Raw genomic sequence first — 20,784 nt, forward strand, 5'->3', positions numbered from 1 at the left:
AGCTGTCTTTAGCGTCAAGGTTTAGGTTTAAGAACTCGTCGAAAGCTTTACAAGTTTCTGAAAGTTTATATGTACAGAACTAGTTGTTGATTTAGCGTGCACATCAGGGATGTGACGTGACCCTTGATAGTTGAAAATGCTGCTGGTGCTGCTTCTCCTATGAGGTTACTTAAACATATCTAACCAGTTTCGATTAGTCACCCAAATATTTTACCAGGTATAATATAGTATATGCCACTATATGCTGTGGCGGCCACCGTTCTTCATAAGAATCTTTTGAACGAGATGGTTGTGCCTTATACGAACGGATAACACGTGTGGTCTTTGATTTCGACTCGCTGCTGTTAGACCTCATCGGATGTACATTAAATCCTTTGCGGTTTTTCGAAATTGCCGACAGTCAGGAAAGCTGCCCATCCTCTTCCTGTTCAACGTCCTTCAGCGGAGGCGGAGCTGCGATCATCTCGAATGACGCCTTCCTTTTGCACATGTCCATTGTTCTGTAGCTGTGTAAAAAATAATTGCAAAATATGTTGACAGAGGTAGTTTGGTCGGCATCTTCAAATTGTCAACAATTTTTCGAGAATTGCACAATATAAATTCATGTTACGAATACAAATCGTTCAAGGCGACCGCGCATTGACCTAAAGTCAAGAAAATTCAGAAGAAATTCGTCGCTGCAGGGAAAATTTTTAAGCAACTCAATTCTTCTTACCTGTTCATTCGACCATAATCACCTATAGGTATACTGTATATGTTAACTAGACCATATACAATAAACCGAAGAGTTTTAAGTAGCTATAATGAGGCTTTTCAAGAGTCATTGGTGAGTACATACAAATCTATAAGTTACGTGCTACCTGACCTTATGACAGGGATGGTTAATTCTAAACTTAAATCCAGTCCGTAGGATTCGCAACGACCTAAAATAAGTTGACTACCGATGGCATAAGATAAACGACCCGTAGCAATCCGTGCTCAGCTTTTAACATGCCTTCTATACGCGTCTTCTTTTCGTCTTTTTTAAAAATAACAAATTTCATAAAATTTCGTTTTATTCGACGATTAAAAAAATTATCTTCCTGTTCATCGCATCGTTTCAAAAACATAATCGCCTCTAATTTGCAGCAAGGAGCACACGAGCAAACGTTGCGAGTTGCTCCAAAACTACGGCGGTCATACGACACCATAACGGAGTGGAGTAGGTAATGGATTGAAAACAGGATGGTAATTGATACCGTTGAATTTCATACAATGTATGTAGAGAATCCGGTTATATCTGGCTGCCAAGTTGTCAGTGAGGTATCTTTAATGTGCCTCGTTGCGATCAAACTTAAGAAACTGACCAAATATTCCACGTAAATGTGTTCTTCTTTTTGTTGTAATTCTTTTTTTTTCTCCTTTATATTCTATACTTAACATATTAATGTAATTTTTCTATATTACCATAGTAATGTAATTTTTAACTGTGCCGTAGTAATTTCTTATTTATCTTTATCAGTCCCTTGCGACATTTAAAAAGATTCAACCGTCAATCATAACCGTTTAAATAAAACATCGATTTTGTTTTTTGAAACATAGGGGAATATGAATAAACATATGTCACGTGCATATTCTGTTTCATTCAATAAGTAGGTATATATATTTAGTTCTTATGGAGTTGAATATATTCAAGTTTGGCGATCAAAAATTTCTTGAAGAAGACAAAATAAACTAAGAAATAAATAAAAAAAATAAAATACTTCCGGTCGGTGTATAGGATACTATTGGAAGTTGTAAGCATTGTACAGCTGTAAAACACGCGCGTGCACGTTTCTCGAAGCACGCCGATTTGTACAATGAATTTCCTACACATGCACGTGTAGCAAAGTCCAAAGATGCGTGTATCATGTGGGGTATGTGCGTGATGGTCGGTGCAGCCTGAGTATTTATACACATGTTATACAAGTGAGAAATATGTATACAAACAATATGTATGTGTGTATGACTTATATTGCGGTACAGAAAATCAAGATTTCCGATTTGAACTCCCGGCTCGGTCAAACGCTGACGATTCGCGCGTCAGCACGCGAGCCTAATCATTGAAGACTATATTTATTGTGAATTGCTCCCGCTGCATGTGCCGTGGCGGTGAAATGAAACAAATAAATAAAGGGTAAAATATAAACCGAAAAAGGAAAAAAAAAATAGAAAAAAAAAGAACGAGCGCACCGCGCCCACGCGCGTGGTAACTCTAATTTCAACGCATGTAACATAATCTAATTGCGAGTGGAGTAATTGCCTCATTAGCTGCAATCACAGAATTTATCGAATATCCGAATGATGATATCTATATTTCCATTGACTTCTGTATTCCAAAATACGTGGCGAAATTAGGTAAATGAAATCCCATAATAACACGCATATAGAAAATAATGGCGATACCGATAATAGACATGCATAATAGATATGTATATCGCACATACGAAGACAAATGTACGAGTTGTGGGTCCGTTGTTTCCGGAACTCGAGAGGCTCAACAATTTGTCCGATGGATGAAATCAAGTGTCTGTCAAAGAATGCTATTTGCACTCGTAAAGATGCAGCAGCCCCAGCAGCGACTTTCGCGTCTCCTGCATATGGTTGGTATCCCGGAGAGCAAAGAAATACCGCGGCGCGAAATATATACGACAGAAGCGTATAATTCCAGAAGCGTATTTTATTTCGTACGCCTGCATGTGCACCGTTGCGTGGTTCTCTGGGTCCTCATCATCGTCGTCTTATGGCCCCCGGCTGAATCTGCAGTAGATGGTGTAGACTGTAGTGTATAGAACAAAAAAAAAATCGTCGGGGCCTCACCATAATTGGTGCTTAGAGTTCTATAGGTTTGGTATATTTTGGTATGTAATTCGTTCAGTCTTCGCGAGCCACTATACATATGCATACACTAATTCGATCTTTCTGGCATCTTTGTGCCATGGGGTGGAATGAATTCTGGGAATATAATCGCACCAAGTTTTCCATCTATCTAGGCGAGTATCTAGGTCCACCGCGTATGCGCATATATCGCGTTTTCCATGTGTTGATCATAGAAAAACCAAATTTTCAGAATCGAATTCATAAAAAGCATAAATTATTTCGCTGTTCGGTAAAGTCCTTTTGCGTATTTTGAAATCACCCGTCGTACGCTGCCACAAACGGTGAAGTATAAATATAACACTATACGTATACGTATGGATATAGCAGATTATGTGAATGTAACTGACAATGAAATAGGATAAAATCATTTTTCACCGTCAATGAAAGATGACCTATAGAGATATGAGAATTCAGTCAAATATCTCACAAGCCCGGGGTGTCATGGAAAAAAGTTATGAACAAAAGTCTGTAGATCTTTTTAAAGTCTGCATGCAGTCTTTCCTTGTTCTTGTAGATTTTTTCCGAAAATAGTTTCCATAAAACAACAAAAAACCAAACTGCAACTTATGACATATTTTTCGGAAGCAGGGACATCTGGGTAAAGACAAATATCGCCAAATTATGTCTTGCTCATTGTCAGTGTCAAAAAGTTTTTCTCTCAAACCCCTTTTTGTTTCCGGGATTTCCGACCGAGTATTTCGCATAATCGTCCACCCATTACATGAGATTAAATAATAAGAGATTTCCTTTTCGACTGGTTCTTCACATTGTTCATCAACAGACACGAGAACTGTAAAGGAAAAGAAAATATACCAGAGTGGGCACACTCTTCTGATAGAGGTTGATAAAAGTTGAAAATCTCGAGAACGATTATAAGAAATCTGCTTTTGTCTTCAAATCGTTCGCGGCAATAGAACCTGTCGAGAATCTGGTGAAGCACAATTGTTCATCGATCTCCGACAAATACAATAGTTCATTTTTGCTACAACATTAAAACTTGAATCCGAAATTTTTTTGTTATCTACTTTTGATTCACCCTAATATTATACAGCCGTTGTGACGATGCGACTGCAGGTAAAACTTGATTATCTGTTGCAGGAGGGTAGAAAAAAAAGAAAAGAAAAAGAACTTCGAGTCTCACACGGTGTCCCCGGGGCCCGCGCGGTGCAGCAGAGTCAGTCCCACGCTATTATTGAAACCATACCTACTAATAACCACATGACAATTGGTTAATGGGCCCTCGGGACGATAGTGGCGAAGGTAGCGAATGGACCTGCGGGAGTGGGATGAATATAGTATACCGGGTGTAAGCGGGGGAGAAAGGGGGAGTGAGACGGGAGAATAACCTGGCGGTGTTTTTTAAGTATCGAAAAGGGATGTGGAAATTGTTTCGTAATGAGGGTGATGTTAGAACAACGACGTGGTCGTAGTTGAGTAGTCTTTGTTTTAGAATCCCCCTTGGGGTCCTGAGTGAGCGTTTTACCACACAGGTAGAGAATGCGGCCCCGCGTCGTGCAGGCTCCCTGCTCCCATGGCCCCGTACAGGACCCCCTGACGCCCCACCCTCCTCCTCCTCATCTCCTCCTTTCTCGGTCGACGAAGAAACACCGACAACGCCGACCAACCGACGGGAATATGCTGTTGCTGCTGTTGCCGTTGATGTTGTTCTTGCCGTTGCTCTTGCTACACACATATCCAACGCCCGGATAGATCCACATCCAAGTATTCAACCCGTCCTTTGGACCAACAGCAGCAGCGGTAACAGCAACAGCGGCAGCAGCTAAGATCGGCGGCATCGACAGGCACCCTGGCTCATTCCCGGTCGCGGACCCCCCTCGCTCCGGGCAACCCGCCCACCATCCTTCCCAGGACCCATAGGATGACCATGTACTATCCAGGTAATGGCTTTATTCCAACAGATAAACTTGCTCTCTAGTCTCTCTAGTCGAGCGTCATCTTCCTCCAGGCAATATACTATTCACCGGACTCCACACTGTAGCAGCTACACTGCACCGGACCCCGCGCGTTCGCTTAATGACAATTTCAGGTAGTAGGAATGCTGGAAACCAAAGATCTTTCTTTCGTCTTATAGTCTTTTTTTTCAACGGAATTTCTTGTACTTTGGAAAAATGCACTCGACAAGTTAGGACTTGCTTTAATTTGTTTCGGTTATGTTAGGACAGAATTTTCATCTTACAATTAGAATTAGGTATACATATAGTAAACGGGTTGAGGCCAGGGTATCTAAGTCGTTCATTCAAAAATATATCATCCGCATACCGCTATAGATATTATACCTTTTCAAATTTCACGCCATTGACAAATGGCGATAAGTCGAAGACGATTTTTTTTCAATTCTCACTATTCTTTCTTTTTTTTCGATTAATCATTTTTATATTTCTTGAATGTGTGTGTAACGTGGCACATAAAAAATTATAATATTTCTATGTTTGTTTTCTCTTTATCTTGAGATTACATTTTTTCGCTTTGACAAATCCTCGAGCAGGTGAATAAGGTAGGTACTACATCAAGATAGGATGTAGAGATTTATAGAGGATTTTGTCGTGCATTCGTCATTTTTTATTGGATTATGGATGGGCGGCTATATCATTTAAGATGATTTATTAGATTTTCGCCGAAAGGCAAATCTTGTTTGAATTATCGCGACGCTGCAACAGCAAACTCGAATGAGAAATGGCGGTTTGCAGAACGCCCCACTTCCGTTTCAATTCGCACCTATATTATATTTACGTGTATGTGGCAGTTAAAATAACGATCGAAATAACTTCGATTGTGGTGCAGTTGCGTTGGTCAAGATCACGAATAATACCAGGTATGGTTATAGGGAGCCGATAATTACCAACATAGCCGTATTATCACGTATTCCTTCGTGGTATTATATTATTAGATGTATGCTTCACTCTTTGATTTCACAGGCCATTCTACTTCCATTTTTGTCGTACCCACCCAGCAAGTGACATTAATTCGGTGGATATAGTAATGATTTTATGGTCGCTTGGATGGAATGCTCATGTAGAATCGAAGAAAAATGAAATGACAAATTGTCAATGAATACATTTCACATCCGGATTCGCAATATTGTATCAATAAGCCATTACTTTGAATAATGCGATTAATAATGATACATATGTAAAATTTAGTGCGGGACGAGGTGCGAGAGCGCCAATTAACTTAAGTTTATTGGGGATACTAATATTTACTGAAACTACTAAAACTTTCGTGGAATAGTTCGAATAAACTAGAATCAATACCACGAATTGAACAGCAAACAATAATTGATAAATGTGCATTATTTTCTATAAATGCATAGATTCAGGCTATCAATTTTACGTTCATAACTTCATGTTTTTATAAGTACTAAGCAAAATCGGCGGGAATCCAAATTGAGAATAATACAATAACGATCAAGGATACATCAATGATCCATTCCATCGTTACAATCGTAAAATGATAAACTTTATCCAAATAAGATGATATCACCTATTATAGGCTTCGACTTTTTGGAATGATAATGAATTCTTGTAAATTATGCAAATATCGTTTTTCTCACAATTCAACAAATCTTTGAATTTCCTTTAATAGATTGCAAAAACGCTTCTGAAGTAAGTACATCATTTATTACTTTTATTGTCGCTACCATTGATTAGCTGCATTCAAAGATCAAAAAAGGACGTGAAGAGTCGTGGGACGACCAAACTATGAAGCTTTTGAATGGACCGTCTAGCGTCGATAAGAAAGACCAAACATGTTCTCAACATCATTGGAATGGTCTCTGGCTTGCTTCTCATTGCGACAAATGCCTGCAATATCCGCGCTGAGTTGACGCATTTACTGGTGTTTATTCCAAGTTGCATAGCTGTAAATAGCTGTATTCTCGCGAAAAATTACTGAAAATCACATCAACATGCAGATGGTTGAAGAGTCCCAAAGTAAAACAAAAAAGTCTGCAAAACGACGTCAAGATAGCGAAACACACATGGAGGTAAGAGGTTATGCAAATTGTTTCAACCAACGTCCATAATTTGAAATAAATCGAGAATAACATATTCGTACCAACATTTCATGGTATATTACATTGATTCTTAATTCTTCAGGTCGAGACAGTAAACGGTATTGAGGGAAAGTCTAAATCAAAATCTGCGACTAAACGTTTGAAGAATGTCGAGGGTACAGAACAGCGAAAGGTAAGTAATGCATGGTTGTTCTTATATTTTTCTACGTGACAGTGTGTACGATGTGTAGTTTTGATTTACTTCCTTTAGGTTCCAGTACCTGCACATAGATACTCCCCTCTGAAGGAAAACTGGATGAAAATCTTTACACCTGTTGTTGAACATCTGCAACTTCAAATTCGTTTTAATCTCAAGTCCAGAAATGTTGAAATCCGGACGTGTCCAGATACTCCAGATTTATCAAATCTTCAGAAAGCTGCTGATTTTGTTAGAGCTTTCATAAATGGCTTTGAAGTCGAAGATGCCTTAGCATTACTGCGATTAGATGATTTATTTGTTGAAACTTTTGAAGTGCAGGATGTGAAACCATTGAAAGGCGATCATTTATCTAGAGCGATAGGCAGATTAGCAGGTAAAGGAGGAAGAACGAAATTCACAATCGAAAATGTAACAAAAACAAGAATAGTATTGGCAGATAGTAAAATCCATATACTAGGATCTTTTCAAAATATTCAACTTGCACGAAGAGCCATTTGTAACCTGATCTTGGGAAGCCCACCATCGAAAGTTTACGGTCAATTAAGGAATGTTGCTGGACGAATATCAGAGCGATTGTAGAAAAGGAGGTGAATATATTTTGAAAGATTTTTTTTATGACATGACATATGTCACTACGATAGATCTTGTTCTGCAATAACTATCAACTGTCAGGTTTGTTTGTATAAATTAATACGATTGTGCTATACGAAACTTGTTTTCACGTAATGTAAAAGATATGTTGGACTTACAGTACATATTTCCAATCACGAATTAAACATCATACTTGTCGAACTCAATAATCCTAATATGTTGGCAACGTTAATCTTCGCCGCAATTTAACGTGCCCAGGGAATCACCGGAGGTTCAACACTGAATAAACAAATGCTCATTCATTAATTATAGCAGTATTTGATACTTATATTTTCGTGGCACTTTATTTATGACAAGCCTGCCATCGTAACTCAGTGAAGCAAACGTCCAGGGGTCTGCGGTTGACCACTCGACTGCATAGACGCTGTCCTCATGTTCCTCGTATCTCCCGACAACACCGTCATCCAATCTAAAATTGATGTTCAGAAATGATTCATAAATTTTGACCAAGTTGTAATCGTAATTCAGCGTCCATGTTGTTGCTTTATAATGGGAAATGGTACTTGTTTTTGCTAGATCCTCCATCAGTTTGTATAGCATCATCATCGGCTGATACTATATGACCAAATGGCTCTGAAGAGATGGATGTCACACTGCATAGTATTACTCTAGAATCACTACTTGATGTCAAAACTAATTGGTCGTGGAAACGATTTATTCTGATACTCCAGACCCAATGTGAATGTTCCATTCGCGACATGACAGGTTCGTCGGGCTGCCTAATATCCCAAAACTTCATGTAACCATCGTCACCGCAAGTTGACAGAAAGTATTGACGATTCGTATTGAAATCTAAATCTCTAGAAATCAAGTTTAAAATCATGTGCTATGTATGAGTATGAAATTTGGTCGACAATAACGATAAAAAATTATCATATATTCACCTGATGATTTGAGAGTGGGCTGATTGTAGTGTCCATGCTTGTTCTGTCGGATTCCTAAAATCCCATCCACGAACATGATTATCATTTAATGTTACGAATTGATTACAAGCATTATGTGGATTCCATTTACCAGTTGTAAACTTTGGTTGACCTTTGCTAGACAGAGTTCCCTGTGAAATTGCCTGTAAGATATATGAGATTTAGAATATTAGTAATTAAATCATAGCAACTAGATTCAAAAGTATTAATACTTTTGGACTATCAGCTGCAAGGTCCCAGAGTACAAAGTTATTATCAACTACTGAAACAACTCTCGAACCATCGGTGGGATGATAAGTGATAATTTTAAGGTCGTTTCCATAGCTTGTGGTATCAATTTCAGCTATTTTTCCAAGATCCTGGATCTCGTGTGAATCATTTAAAATTTCTGGTAGTTTCCAGATAGCTCCCTTCATCTGGCATATGCCTTCATCTATGCGAATAAGCCGTTAAGAATCAATTTTCCTTGCATCATCAGTAAACTAATGAAGTACATAGTGGTTATTACCATTCAGTGTGTTATAGCAAGTAATAAAATTGCAGATGTCAACAGGAGAAGCTTGTAAATTCCAAATTTCACCAATGGAATGGTGAAATACCTGAGTTTTTAAACTACCTGTTTCTTCATTGAGTTCGACCAAATGAACTTGGTTATCGTGAAATTTCAACGATTGCGTCCCTACCAAGAATCTTACAATATCTGTTTCTGCTGCCTGTGGTGACAATGCCCTTGCCTGGAATGAATGCAAAACGTTCATAGCTCCGGGTAAAATAATTCTAATGAGTCAGCTAGCTAAATGTTATCAGCGATTTTCGTAGATTATTCTTGATAACTAGAGTGTCCTCCCAAGTAAATTTTTATCTTTAAAAAGCAATTCCAACCAGATTTCGATAATAAAAATTTAAATTGAGTATGATCTTTGTATCTGCAAATTATTCCTCTTACTTGAAACTCAAGACCATAAATTATTGGGTTATCATTATCCATAGTCCAAATGTGAACAGAACAATCCTCCGTAATCAGATCCACCGTTCGCAGCTGTCAAAGAACTGAATTTTTTTTTCCCAATTTATCGTAGTTCGTCTGTAAAATGATTATAAGGCTGATTCCAACGTTTATCATTGGTTTAACCCAACGAATTCAGACTTAGCCATATGTATAGATAATAACTATACAATAATAACAATGAAAACAAAATCGCCTAGGAAATTTTGTGATGTTGTTGACAGGATGTCTAGAGAGCGATTTAGTAATTTTACTACGGGTTTTTGCCATGAAAAATGTCTGGAAAAGGGAAAGAGAATGCGGAACAATAAGTGCGACACCATGCCAACGAATAGGGACTAGTAGAACCAGAAGGCAGAAGCGACAATACGCTATTTTGCTGTTGCCAGCATAGACGTATAAAATATAGGGATGAAGCACAAGGTCCCACCTTTGGCAAGGGGGTGAACTTAGTAGACCGGGAGAGGAAAAGTATCCCCACTCGCTAGGTGGACGGTTCCAGATTGGCGTAGCACTGCGGATGTGCGCTCACATTTTAGCACGCTACCACGAAGGCTAGATAAATGCCCACTAGGATCCTATCTAGCCTTCGTGCACGATACGTAGAGACGCAAATTTGATCAATACACAACAAAACTCGCTGACGAATCATCAAGCGTCCACCTAAGGAGTGGGGGCGCATGCGTAGTTCACCTCAACCCCCTTACGCGTTGCCAGATCAGGGGGCTTGTCTTCATCCGTATAATTTATACGTCCATGGTCTAGTCCACTCCCCGTGATCGCTAAATCGTCTGCTACCTTGGTTTGCTCCAATCATAGCATGGAGACCACGCCAGCAAACGACTTTAACTATGACTAAGTTTCCATCGCGGGTTCGAATCGGGTTAGAGTTGGGTTAGAGTCGAGTTGGCTTGTCTGTTTCCACGCGACGCTAGTTACACGATGTCACACCAGAGTAACGACAAGGTAAAGCTTTTACCCACCGCATAACATTACAGGCAGATTGACATTTGTATACCAATATTAAAGTGTGGTTATGTTATCATAAGACAGTATGGATCCTCGGGCGTGTATATTAATTTCGCAGTATTATGCTAATATGCAGAAATTGTTTCTTATTTTACAAAATCGGCGACGGAAAACAGCGCAAAAGTTATGGCATGCAATGTGTATAATTATGAATACACATATGCTTGGACAAGTTTTCATTTTTTCCTCTACTTTCTTGAAGATTTCCGAAGTCTTAAACTTCTTCCCGTCCATTACGTTTATCACTTGTAATTCTTTTATTATTGCCAGAAAGATTTCCGTTTCATCTACGTTCCAGGCTACAGGTTTTTTTTTTTATTTTCATTCGAATAATAATTATCCATCTTCGAAACGAAACGAAACAAATATAAACATCGGTCATGGAACAATTAATTTCGTACGTTGGCAACACTACGGTATCCGAACTCGACTTTTGTCGTTTCCACCGAACCTCATCCAGACCCAACCATGGAGTATTTTATGGTTGGGTTCTGGTTCCAGTTCCGTGTTTCCACCGTACAAACGCTCACCCCAACCTGACTCGAACCCGATTCGAACCATCGATGGAAACTTACAAGTCAATCACGGCGAGCCTCCAAGGCAACTTGTCCCCGACGAGCGAAACTGCTGCGAGCGTTCTCCGAGTCAGCACAAAACGCGTGGCATGAGGGAGGGTCATGATCAATCTCGCCGGGCGTACGCCAAGTGTGTTTGATGTTGACCCTCCTAGTGGCCAAGTGCGTCGAGTTAAATCGGACAACCTTCTACTGTCGCCGGCCGCCTCGATTGCCGGCAATGAGCGCTTGCCTTCTCAAGTCCGTACGCAAGCTCCCCTACTGAGCTTTCAAAACAGAAATGCAGGGAATTCCCTGGTGTAATTCGGAGGAATTGAATTCGTGATCTTCGTGATGTAGCGAATGTACGCCGGTGTATTAATACTCAACGGTAGATCGTGGCGGCTTATAATACAGTGTTCTGATATGTAATTGAGAAGTAATTTTCCGCTAGTTCTCTTTGATATTCATTGAAAATTGTTACAACTTATAGTTCACTAATAACTTATGAACAGGAAACCGAAAAACGGGCGGAGTACTAAAAATTATCAAACGTGGAAGCCATTTGATCATAGTGCACCAAATTGAACGTCATTATTCTTTAATACAGTTACGATAGGATGCATCGACCAAATATGAATCGACAACGTTCTGGTATTTATGTATTACTGCATGATTATACCCTGGATACTAAATTTTTAAATTAAGAATACTCCATAATTCTAACTTATTTGGAGTCAAAAGTTGCCCAATATCGTTATGAATCCTATCTTAAATTGATTCGATCTTGATCATTCTGCGTTAAATGCCTTCCCACTGGAACAAAGCCGAACTTACAATTAGCCAAATTAATGGCTGGCAGATGGATTATATCGAAATATGAGCGACTTTCACGCTTGGTTTATCCTTCAAATTGGTAGATACCTACATTTAGAGTTGAAACCACTGCATGAACTAGGCCTCATTTAAGCTGTAAAATGCCAAGCATAAACATGGTGATTCATGATGCCTCTAATCTATTCTTAATATCCCATCAAAATTTTCTTACAGGAAACAGTAGAAGTAAAAATTGGAGGGATCGTAACAAAAATAATGATCTGTCACAAAACTCTGATGACATACCTCAAGGTTTTCGAAGAACTCAAAACAAGTGAGTATTCATTGTTAAAAGACCTCGGAATTATTCTTTAATATCCTCTTTTAAGAGACATTCATTTATATTCACCCTAGTAATAACAAGTAGAAGAAGTGAAAATATTTTGGTCTCTATAGTGTGATTTTGCCACAGGCGATATTAGCTGTTATCACACATAATATCTAACTGACAACTCAACTATGTTCCTTGTAAAAATCTCAACAAAAGCCAGTTGAATATCATTTGAAGTCGTTTATGTTGAACTCTTATCTATTATCAGGCTGGTTGCTGGACGAGAAATTACCAGCTTTATTACCTCAAGATTTTTGTGGTATTGTAATTATTCTCAAAACCACTAACTATATAAATGAACTTCACAGCAGACAAGGACATCAAGGCGGACAACATAGGGGACGTGGTTTTCATAGACAGCTGATCAGCCAAGATCTATCCAGCACAAGATATTTCAATTTTAACCGCTTGAATAAGTTGAGTCAAATGAAGAACGATGACGTTGTTACAAAATTAGCTGAAAAAAAAACTGAATTTCAAGAATTGTTGAACAATATAGATACACCTGATCTGTTGGTGGTTACACTCCAAGTTTTAACAAATGTTTGCCAGGCAAATTTTACAGAAATTGTTACAAGTGTATTGAGCCAGGCTTGTTCTGTTTCTTTCTTGGAAAGTTTGCAAATTTATTTGTCAAAATTACCATTTGAGAGCAGCACAGAAAAAATAAAAAACAAACTTTACTGGGATGATAACGACAAATTTTGGCGCAATCTCATCAAATTTATAAAAAAAGTAACGGAACTTCTTCCCACCAAAGCTCGCGATGAGTTGACTTCTGTTTTGCAAAAAATAAACCTGATCATTCCAGCAATTGAAGGAAGCAAAGGTTATAAAATTGATGACAATGTTAAAGAAGATGCTACAACTTTACTAAAAGAGTTAGAAGATGAAATTAGAAAAGTTGAAAAGCAAGCCAAGGACCTTGAGATTCTATCCACGAAGCCAGATTCTGAAGAAGAGCCACCTGAAAATTTCAGGACATTAAGTGTCATACCAACCGTTAGTGACTTGTACAATGAAAAACCTTTCATAAGACCATGCAAAGTCAAAGATGCATATGATTCAGTGGAGCATTATTTAGATGTACAATTTCGTTTATTACGAGAGGATTTTATATCCCCGTTGCACGATGGCATAAAAGAATATTTACATATCCAGAACAATTATCGAAACAACGACCTTCGTATATATAAAAGAGTTTCGTTCATAGCACCAGAAGTTACAGAAAATCATATTGGCATTAAAATATCATTCGGAGTATTACGTAACATCAAGTGGAAGACTTCTAAGAGATTTATGTTCGGCAGTCTATTGCTTCTCAGCAGAGATAATTTCAACACAATACTGTTTTTCACTGTAGCCAATCGAGATATTAAAGAGTTGGAACAAGGACTGATCCTAGTTCAACCTTGCGAAGGAACACAGATTTCTCGTAATGTTTACAGCACACCTTTTGTTATGCTTGAATCAAAGATTTACTTTGAACCATATCTAGCAGTCCTCAATGCCATGCGACGCTTGAATGAACTAAATTTTCCTATGTCAAATTATCTCGTATACGCAAACACTGACCAGTTAATGCCGCAATATCTTAGAAACCAAGAGCATTTGAGGTACAAGAATTTCCAACTACCAATTGGGCTAGAAGAACCTTGGCCAACTGCGACAGATTTGAACTTGGATGAATCACAATACGCAGCGTTTAGGTGTGCACTAACTGAAGAATTTGCAGTTATCCAAGGACCACCTGGAACGGGAAAAACATTTATTGCCCTGGAAATAGTTCGGACTTTGTTGGAAAATTCTTCTTTTTGGAAAGGTTATGGTCCCATTGTAGTTGTTTGTTTGACAAATCATGCTTTGGATCAATTTCTTGAAGGAATTCTTCAATACACGCATTCTATAGTTCGCGTTGGAAACCGATCTAAAAACGAAACTCTAGCAAAATATGCTTTGATGAATAAGCGCAAGTCAATGAGGTATCGTGATCGGAATGGTGCATGGCCGCTTTTTTTTTCGACAAAACTAGAATTAGAATTGATAATGCAGAAAATTGGGACCATACATAAAAATGTCTCATGTTTAACCGCCCCAGCGGCTATTGTACCTCTGCATGTTCTGCGGAAGTTTTGTAAATGTGATGAAGAATGGAAATTCCAATCTAATGGAGATTTAGTGAACTGGCTTGTCGGGACTGATATTGGTTTAAAGCCAGATGATTTGCTTCAACCTAAACCAGCTGAGGAAGACGTCGGAATAAAGGATCTTGAAAATGATGAAAATACGCATATGGATGACGAAATTGAACTATCACATGATCTCCAACCCGAAGACTCCATCACAATGCCTATTTTCCCTTTGCGTTGTGTGGATGCTTCAATCAATGGTATTCAGCGTCAAATGTATGTTTATCAACAATCGGAGGGAGATATGTGTCAGATGCCATTTACCCCAACTCTCCAATGGCAAGAAGACTTGGATTTGCTATATAAACAGCGGCACTTTTTAGAGGTAACTTTGTGTAATTACCTTTTTTCTGATGAGTGTGTCAATTGCCTCATGCAGCATTACGTGGCAATTCAACTGACTTGATTTTATACTATTTAAATAATATTTTGTACCTTCACCAAGAATCAATCTACCTCTAACATTTCAAATTCATCAAACCTAAAAAACATGAATAACTCAGCATCTATAAATCTCCAGCAAAAATCAGAATTGAAGTATCATGATAACTGATGTATTAAAAATTTTCAGATTGCATTGGCACAACACCCGATACTGAACAAGAATCCACAGAAAATAAACAACCCACGCTGGAGGATATATTGGAAATGGGTTCGAATGAGCTACTATAAAGCAATGCGTGTATTATTAAAGTTAGAAGAACATTCTCGTGAAATACAAGCAAAACTAAAGGAAGTCAGGCAACTAGTTGATTTGGCCATACTTCGTGACCACAAGATAATTGGACTTACGACAAATGGTGCTGCTAATCTGCATTCATCTTTACGAGCTCTTACTGCCCCCATAGGTAAATACTAAATGGTTGCATATGTTTTTATTTCCAGAGAATTCATTGAAGGGATGATTTTTTTTTCGTGAACTTTGAATGTAATTTTCAAGCCATTTCTCCAATCATTGTTATTGCTCACATTGTCCATATTTTTCTGAACTCTGGTATTCAGCCGCCTAGAATTTTTTAATCCTTACAGTACTTGTCGAAGAGGCTGCAGAAATTCTAGAAGCACATGTCGTGTGCTCGATGACCCAGTATTGTCAGCATGTAATTCTCATCGGAGATCATAAACAACTACGTCCAAAAGCGTCGGTCTATAAACTTGGGACAAAATACAATTTGAATGTATCGCTTTTTGAGAGAATAGTCAACATCAGGGGAGATTGTGTCCAATTGGCATATCAGCATCGAATGAGACCACAGATTGCCAAATTGATTTCGCCATCTATTTATGATACACTTTATAATCATGAATCAGTACTGAACTATTCCAATGTCAAAGGCTTGGATAAAAATCTTTTTTTTCTAAATCACAAAAACGCTGAAATTAGTCATAATAGTGAGGAAAGCTGGGTGAACGAACACGAAACAAATTTTCTAGTTGCATTCGCCAGACATCTGATTCTGCAAGGATACGATGGGTCAGAGATCACTATACTCTGTACCTATACAGGACAACTTTTCTCGCTTATGCAGGTAATCAAAATTTACAGAAGTGACTTTTTACGACTTAATCTAAATGTTTTGGAAGACTCGAAGTTTCGAATAATTATCCGTAATTATGGATCTTATTACCAGGCAACAAAACGGTATTCAATACTTAATCCAGTACGCGTGACAACAGTTGACAACTATCAAGGGGAGGAAAATAAGATCATCCTCCTTTCACTTGTACGCAACAATGGAGAGGGAAAAATTGGATTCCTCAAGGAAGAAAACAGAGTGTGTGTAGCATTGTCCCGTGCGCGTGAAGGTCTCTATATTATGGGTAACATGGAAGATCTCGTGATCAAAAATACGATCTGGCCAAAGATCAAAGAGGTCTTAGAAAGTGAAAATGCAATTGGCGAATACTTGACGTTGCACTGCCAAATTCATCAGGGTCAATCTGTACAGGTCGGAATTATTGTTAAACTACAGCAATATGTCCAATAAATTTTAATTTTCTCAATCTGATAATATTACGTGTACAGATGTGGACCGCAAATGATTTCCAACAATGTCCTGAAGGAGGTTGTCTAAAAAAATGTGGTGCTGATTTGCTTTGCGGACATTCATGCACTAGCGTGTGTCACGTTCTCGACCGAGAACATGAGAAATATGAATGCAAGCAGCCTTGTATGAAAAGTTGTCCATGTGATCATCCTTGTCAGCAAAAATGTTTTGAAGTCTGTGGACCATGTTGTGTAACTGTGGAACGCCAACTGAAATGTGGCCACACTGTAAAAATGCAATGCCACGAGGATGCGGAAAAATTCAAATGCTACGTTAAAGTATGTCTGCATTGAATCACGATTCTACATTTCCATCAGAGTTGTAAAACTGAGATATTGAAAAACTGTGTTGACTTAATTTCCAATACCTATTTATCGTAGAGTTGCAAATGACACACATTGAATTCAATAATTTTTTACGAACCTTAGGTTACTGCCGTTTTACCGTCTTGTGAACATGAAATTGAAAAAAACTGTTATCTCCCGGTTGAGGATAGTGTGTGCTCACACCCCTGTGAAATTCGACTGCCATGCGGTCATAGTTGCTGTTTGAATTGCCATGTCAACAACGATCCTGACCATATTAAGGTATTCTATATTTCTCCGCTGCCTTACATCGAAATTTTTACTTAATCATTCGAGTGTCTTCCATCATCTAATTTTATCATAACAACGCTATAGTATATAATGATTGTCATAACATTTTTTTTACAGTATACTTGTTACAAAGATTGCACAAAAAATAACCGCGACTGTGAAAACCACCATCCATGCAAGAAGCGATGCCACGAGGAATGCAATCCATGTTCAATAATTGTTGAAAAATCACGCTCCTGTGGTCATTTTTATCGCAAGGTTAAATGTGCTGTGAATATAGAAGCCATCTTGTGTAAAAGAGCCTGTAAAAAAGAGATGAATTGTGGCCACAATTGTCGCCGTCAATGTTGGGAAACATGCGCAGGCTGTCCAGTTGAAGTGAGAATAAAATGAAAAAATTTATTAAATAATCAACATGACAGTTATATCACTCTCAAAAACTTTGACATTTATTCCTGAAGGTGTCAAAAATGAGTCCATGTGGTCATACGATTAAGGTGAAATGCCATGAACAAGCATCAATTTCCAAATGTAATGGAAAATGCCTACGCAAATTAGATTGCGGTCACCCTTGTCAAGCCAAATGTAAAGATCCATGCACTAAGAAATGCAAAACGATGGTGGAACTGACCGAACCTGGCTTATGTGGCCATACTATTTTTGTGCCATGTTACTTGTCAAAAACGGGTAAATCTTTAATTATTGACAGAATTTAGTAAAATCAATGAGCGTAGTGATTATTATCGTGTAATATGAACTGATCAGATCCCAAGTCTTCGGAGATACTGAAGTACTGTGATGAACCGTGCAGAAGCAAGTTGGCCTGTGAGCATCTTTGCAGTGGAAAATGTGGACTCTGCAAACAAGGACGTATACACATCCCATGCAGAGAGCGTTGTGGTAACATTCTCGTTTGTGGACACGAGTAAGTAACATTATTCCATTGGAATATTATCAAATACCAATATGTCAGTATTTTATCGAATTTCAGACTATTATTACATTTACCTAATTTTAGATGTCAAATACCCTGCAGAGTACAATGTCAACCTTGTACAAAGATATGCGAAGCAAGATGCCGCCACAGTAAATGCAATAAGAAATGCGGGATACCGTGTAAACCGTGCAAAGTCAGTATATATTCTATAGATGTCCATGATCAGATAAGTTGGATATAAACACTACCAAATGTTCATGTATTTATTTATTCATTCATTATCTTTTCTTTTGTAGGAAAAATGCTTTTGGAATTGTAAGCACAGGAAATGTAATAAGTTTTGCTATGAATTATGTGAAATAGAACCATGCAATGAACCGTGTGAAAAAAGATTGAAATGCAAACATCCTTGCATTGGTTTCTGCGGGGAGCCTTGCCCACCATTATGTCGAATTTGTGACAAAGAAGCTTTGATAGAAGAATTTTTTCTTGGCGAAGAGGACGAACCAGATGCAAGGTGCGTTAATTCTAATAGAATTTTTCTCAGCAGAACCCGTGAATCGTGTAGTTATTTATATTCTAATGCTTCATCATTGTCTCATGAATTATTCACAGATTTGTCTTTCTGGAAGATTGTTCTCACTGTATTGAAAGTAATGGACTTATAACATGGTTGTCGCAAGTTTCGTTGGGTTCGGGTAATGACAAAGCCATTCAAGTGAAAACATGTCCAAGGTGCAAGACGCCAATAAAAAAATGTATGAGAATTATGAACATGATAAAGAAAGATCTCGAGGACGTACAACGCGTGAAGAGAAAAGTATTTGGCGACAAAACACTGTTGTTACAGCAACAGGAGCATTATTTTAAAACCATACAGAAGATGATTATTGGTGGACGTGAAGCAGGTATCTTACAAGGTATGTTCAGCAGTGTAATCTTTTGTGTTTAGTTTTAATATTGATTAATACTCAGTATAATTTGCAGTTATTCGTTCAAAGAACTTGTCACCCAATAAATACCCTGTATATTTGTCTTTAGAATTTCCACAGCTGCACATTCTGTTGAACATTTTATCCGAAAAAACAGCGCCGTTACATAAACAGAAAAAGCACATTTTAAGTGCACAAGAATTGGAAGCTTTGAAAATTATATTAGACCTTTTGCTGCGAATCTGGCAAACAATAGACTCAGTAAAATCTCGTTCCGTCTATGAATATGAATTTTTCGAAAATCAAGTAGCGATGCTGATAGAAGCAATTCCAACAACAGGGAAAATATCGCCTCAAGAATCTAACGATATCGAGGCAGAATTCATACGTTTGAAATATCTGGTAAGGCCAAAATTATCAAGTCAATTACAAGGTATAATCCTATTGATGTCATTCACAATTAAATTATATTGAATATCTGTTATACAGGCAGATGTATGTAACATGGATGAATACTGTGACAAGGATGGAAAAGAATATAAAGATTTGATAGCAAAACTTTTGAGTATTGAAAGGTTCACCAATGAACGAGGTTTAGAAGTTATGGAGGGATTAAAAATTACTGTACGAAATTCCAGACAAAAAATTACCGAACACGAAAAAAAAATGATTGTCCGAGTGATGGGCTTTGAACAAGGTCATTGGTTCAAATGTCCAAATGGGCACGTCTACGCTGTAGCTGACTGCGGGGGTCCCACAATAGAGAGTAGGTGTAACGAGTGTGGAGCTACCATTGGTGGTACCAGCCATCGATTGAGAAGTAATAACTCGTTGGCTGGAGAAATGGACGGAGCTGTACGTCCTGCCTACCCAGGAACAATATAATGTGTTTTTTGTCAACTCCAGTTAATGTTAATTCATTCGTTCTTAAGTTTTGTTTGATGAGTTATAAGTTTAAAGAGTCTGTTTGGTCATACGTTTAGTTTAAAAACAATAACAATTTATCTAAAATGAGAATTTATTATTTGTTTGAAAAAAAATTGTTTATCGAATTTATTATTTGTTTCTTGTGCGTTAATTAATCATAAGTTTTATTGAAGTAAATATCAAATAATTACTAGGAGCCGAGCCCCTGCGCGCTTCGCGTGCCAACCCCGCTCGGCGCCCGCGCCTGTAGGAGTGAATAATCTCGATTGTTTTTATGAAAAAAATATCGATTATTATTCCAGGAAAAATTAAATCTGCTGTACAATTTTTTTGTTGTATTCTGTTATACTTCGTTTCCGACGTCCAGGTCGTTCGCTCCGTAGTTTTCGCCGTTCGAGTCGTCCGCTTCGTAATTTTCAGGTTCTACCGGGAAATCTTCAAAAAATTTATTATTCAATAAATTAACTTTGGTGGTCATGTTCTCTCGTGCGTTCCCTCCTATCAATTTTTAGGATTAGTGGACTTTACCCAATCGCCACGATGCCTTTGATGGAAGCGTTGAGTGTAGATAGAAATAGAGGTGCGGAAGACGTGGTGGGGATATGCTTATGTACTTTTCCTTATATACAAGAGCTTTGCCTCCCCACTAGTAGAT

The 20,784-nt window shown here is 38.1% G+C and overlaps 3 protein-coding genes across 14 annotated transcripts; 2 read left to right on the top strand and 1 right to left on the bottom strand.

Annotated features, from left to right (window-relative positions):
* Positions 1-6,670: 6,670 nt before the first annotated feature.
* On the top strand, positions 6,671-8,049 carry LOC105692377 (RNA-binding protein pno1). The gene is made up of 3 exons (XM_012411542.3): positions 6,671-6,901; positions 7,014-7,103; positions 7,182-8,049. The coding sequence occupies exons 1-3, from the start codon at positions 6,824-6,826 to the stop codon at positions 7,707-7,709; spliced, it is 696 nt and encodes a 231-aa protein (XP_012266965.1). The 5' UTR covers positions 6,671-6,823; the 3' UTR covers positions 7,710-8,049.
* Positions 7,704-10,375, bottom strand: LOC105692375 (EARP and GARP complex-interacting protein 1). Of its 2 annotated transcripts, XM_012411539.4 has the most exons (7): positions 10,141-10,375; positions 9,651-9,788; positions 9,213-9,438; positions 8,917-9,137; positions 8,666-8,847; positions 8,285-8,581; positions 7,704-8,190 (listed from the first exon to the last, which is right to left on the bottom strand). In XM_012411539.4, the coding sequence occupies exons 2-7, from the start codon at positions 9,690-9,692 to the stop codon at positions 8,028-8,030; spliced, it is 1,131 nt and encodes a 376-aa protein (XP_012266962.2). In that variant the 5' UTR covers positions 9,693-9,788; positions 10,141-10,375; the 3' UTR covers positions 7,704-8,027. The 2 variants fall into 2 exon arrangements, with proteins under 2 accessions (XP_012266962.2, XP_012266964.2); XM_012411541.3 differs by lacking the exon at positions 10,141-10,375 and having other exon boundaries at positions 9,651-10,119.
* Positions 10,376-10,502: 127 nt separating this feature from the next.
* Positions 10,503-20,256, top strand: LOC105692357 (NFX1-type zinc finger-containing protein 1-like). Of its 11 annotated transcripts, none has more exons than XM_048649905.1 (19): positions 10,524-10,676; positions 11,241-11,554; positions 11,654-11,721; positions 11,904-11,947; positions 12,344-12,443; positions 12,812-15,014; positions 15,261-15,537; positions 15,719-16,218; positions 16,321-16,638; positions 16,716-17,015; positions 17,166-17,324; positions 17,451-17,711; positions 17,795-18,020; positions 18,099-18,258; positions 18,352-18,463; positions 18,567-18,787; positions 18,886-19,190; positions 19,312-19,604; positions 19,692-20,256. In XM_048649905.1, the coding sequence occupies exons 2-19, from the start codon at positions 11,417-11,419 to the stop codon at positions 20,085-20,087; spliced, it is 6,081 nt and encodes a 2,026-aa protein (XP_048505862.1). In that variant the 5' UTR covers positions 10,524-10,676; positions 11,241-11,416; the 3' UTR covers positions 20,088-20,256. The 11 variants fall into 11 exon arrangements, with proteins under 11 accessions (XP_048505865.1, XP_048505859.1, XP_048505860.1 ...); XM_048649904.1 differs by having other exon boundaries at positions 10,525-10,676; positions 12,809-15,014; XM_048649906.1 differs by having other exon boundaries at positions 10,525-10,676; positions 11,654-11,658; positions 12,809-15,014.
* Positions 20,257-20,784: the final 528 nt, after the last annotated feature.

The sequence above is a fragment of the Athalia rosae genome, chromosome 2 (assembly GCF_917208135.1).
Source record: "Athalia rosae chromosome 2, iyAthRosa1.1, whole genome shotgun sequence".
Taxonomy (NCBI): domain Eukaryota; kingdom Metazoa; phylum Arthropoda; class Insecta; order Hymenoptera; family Athaliidae; genus Athalia; species Athalia rosae.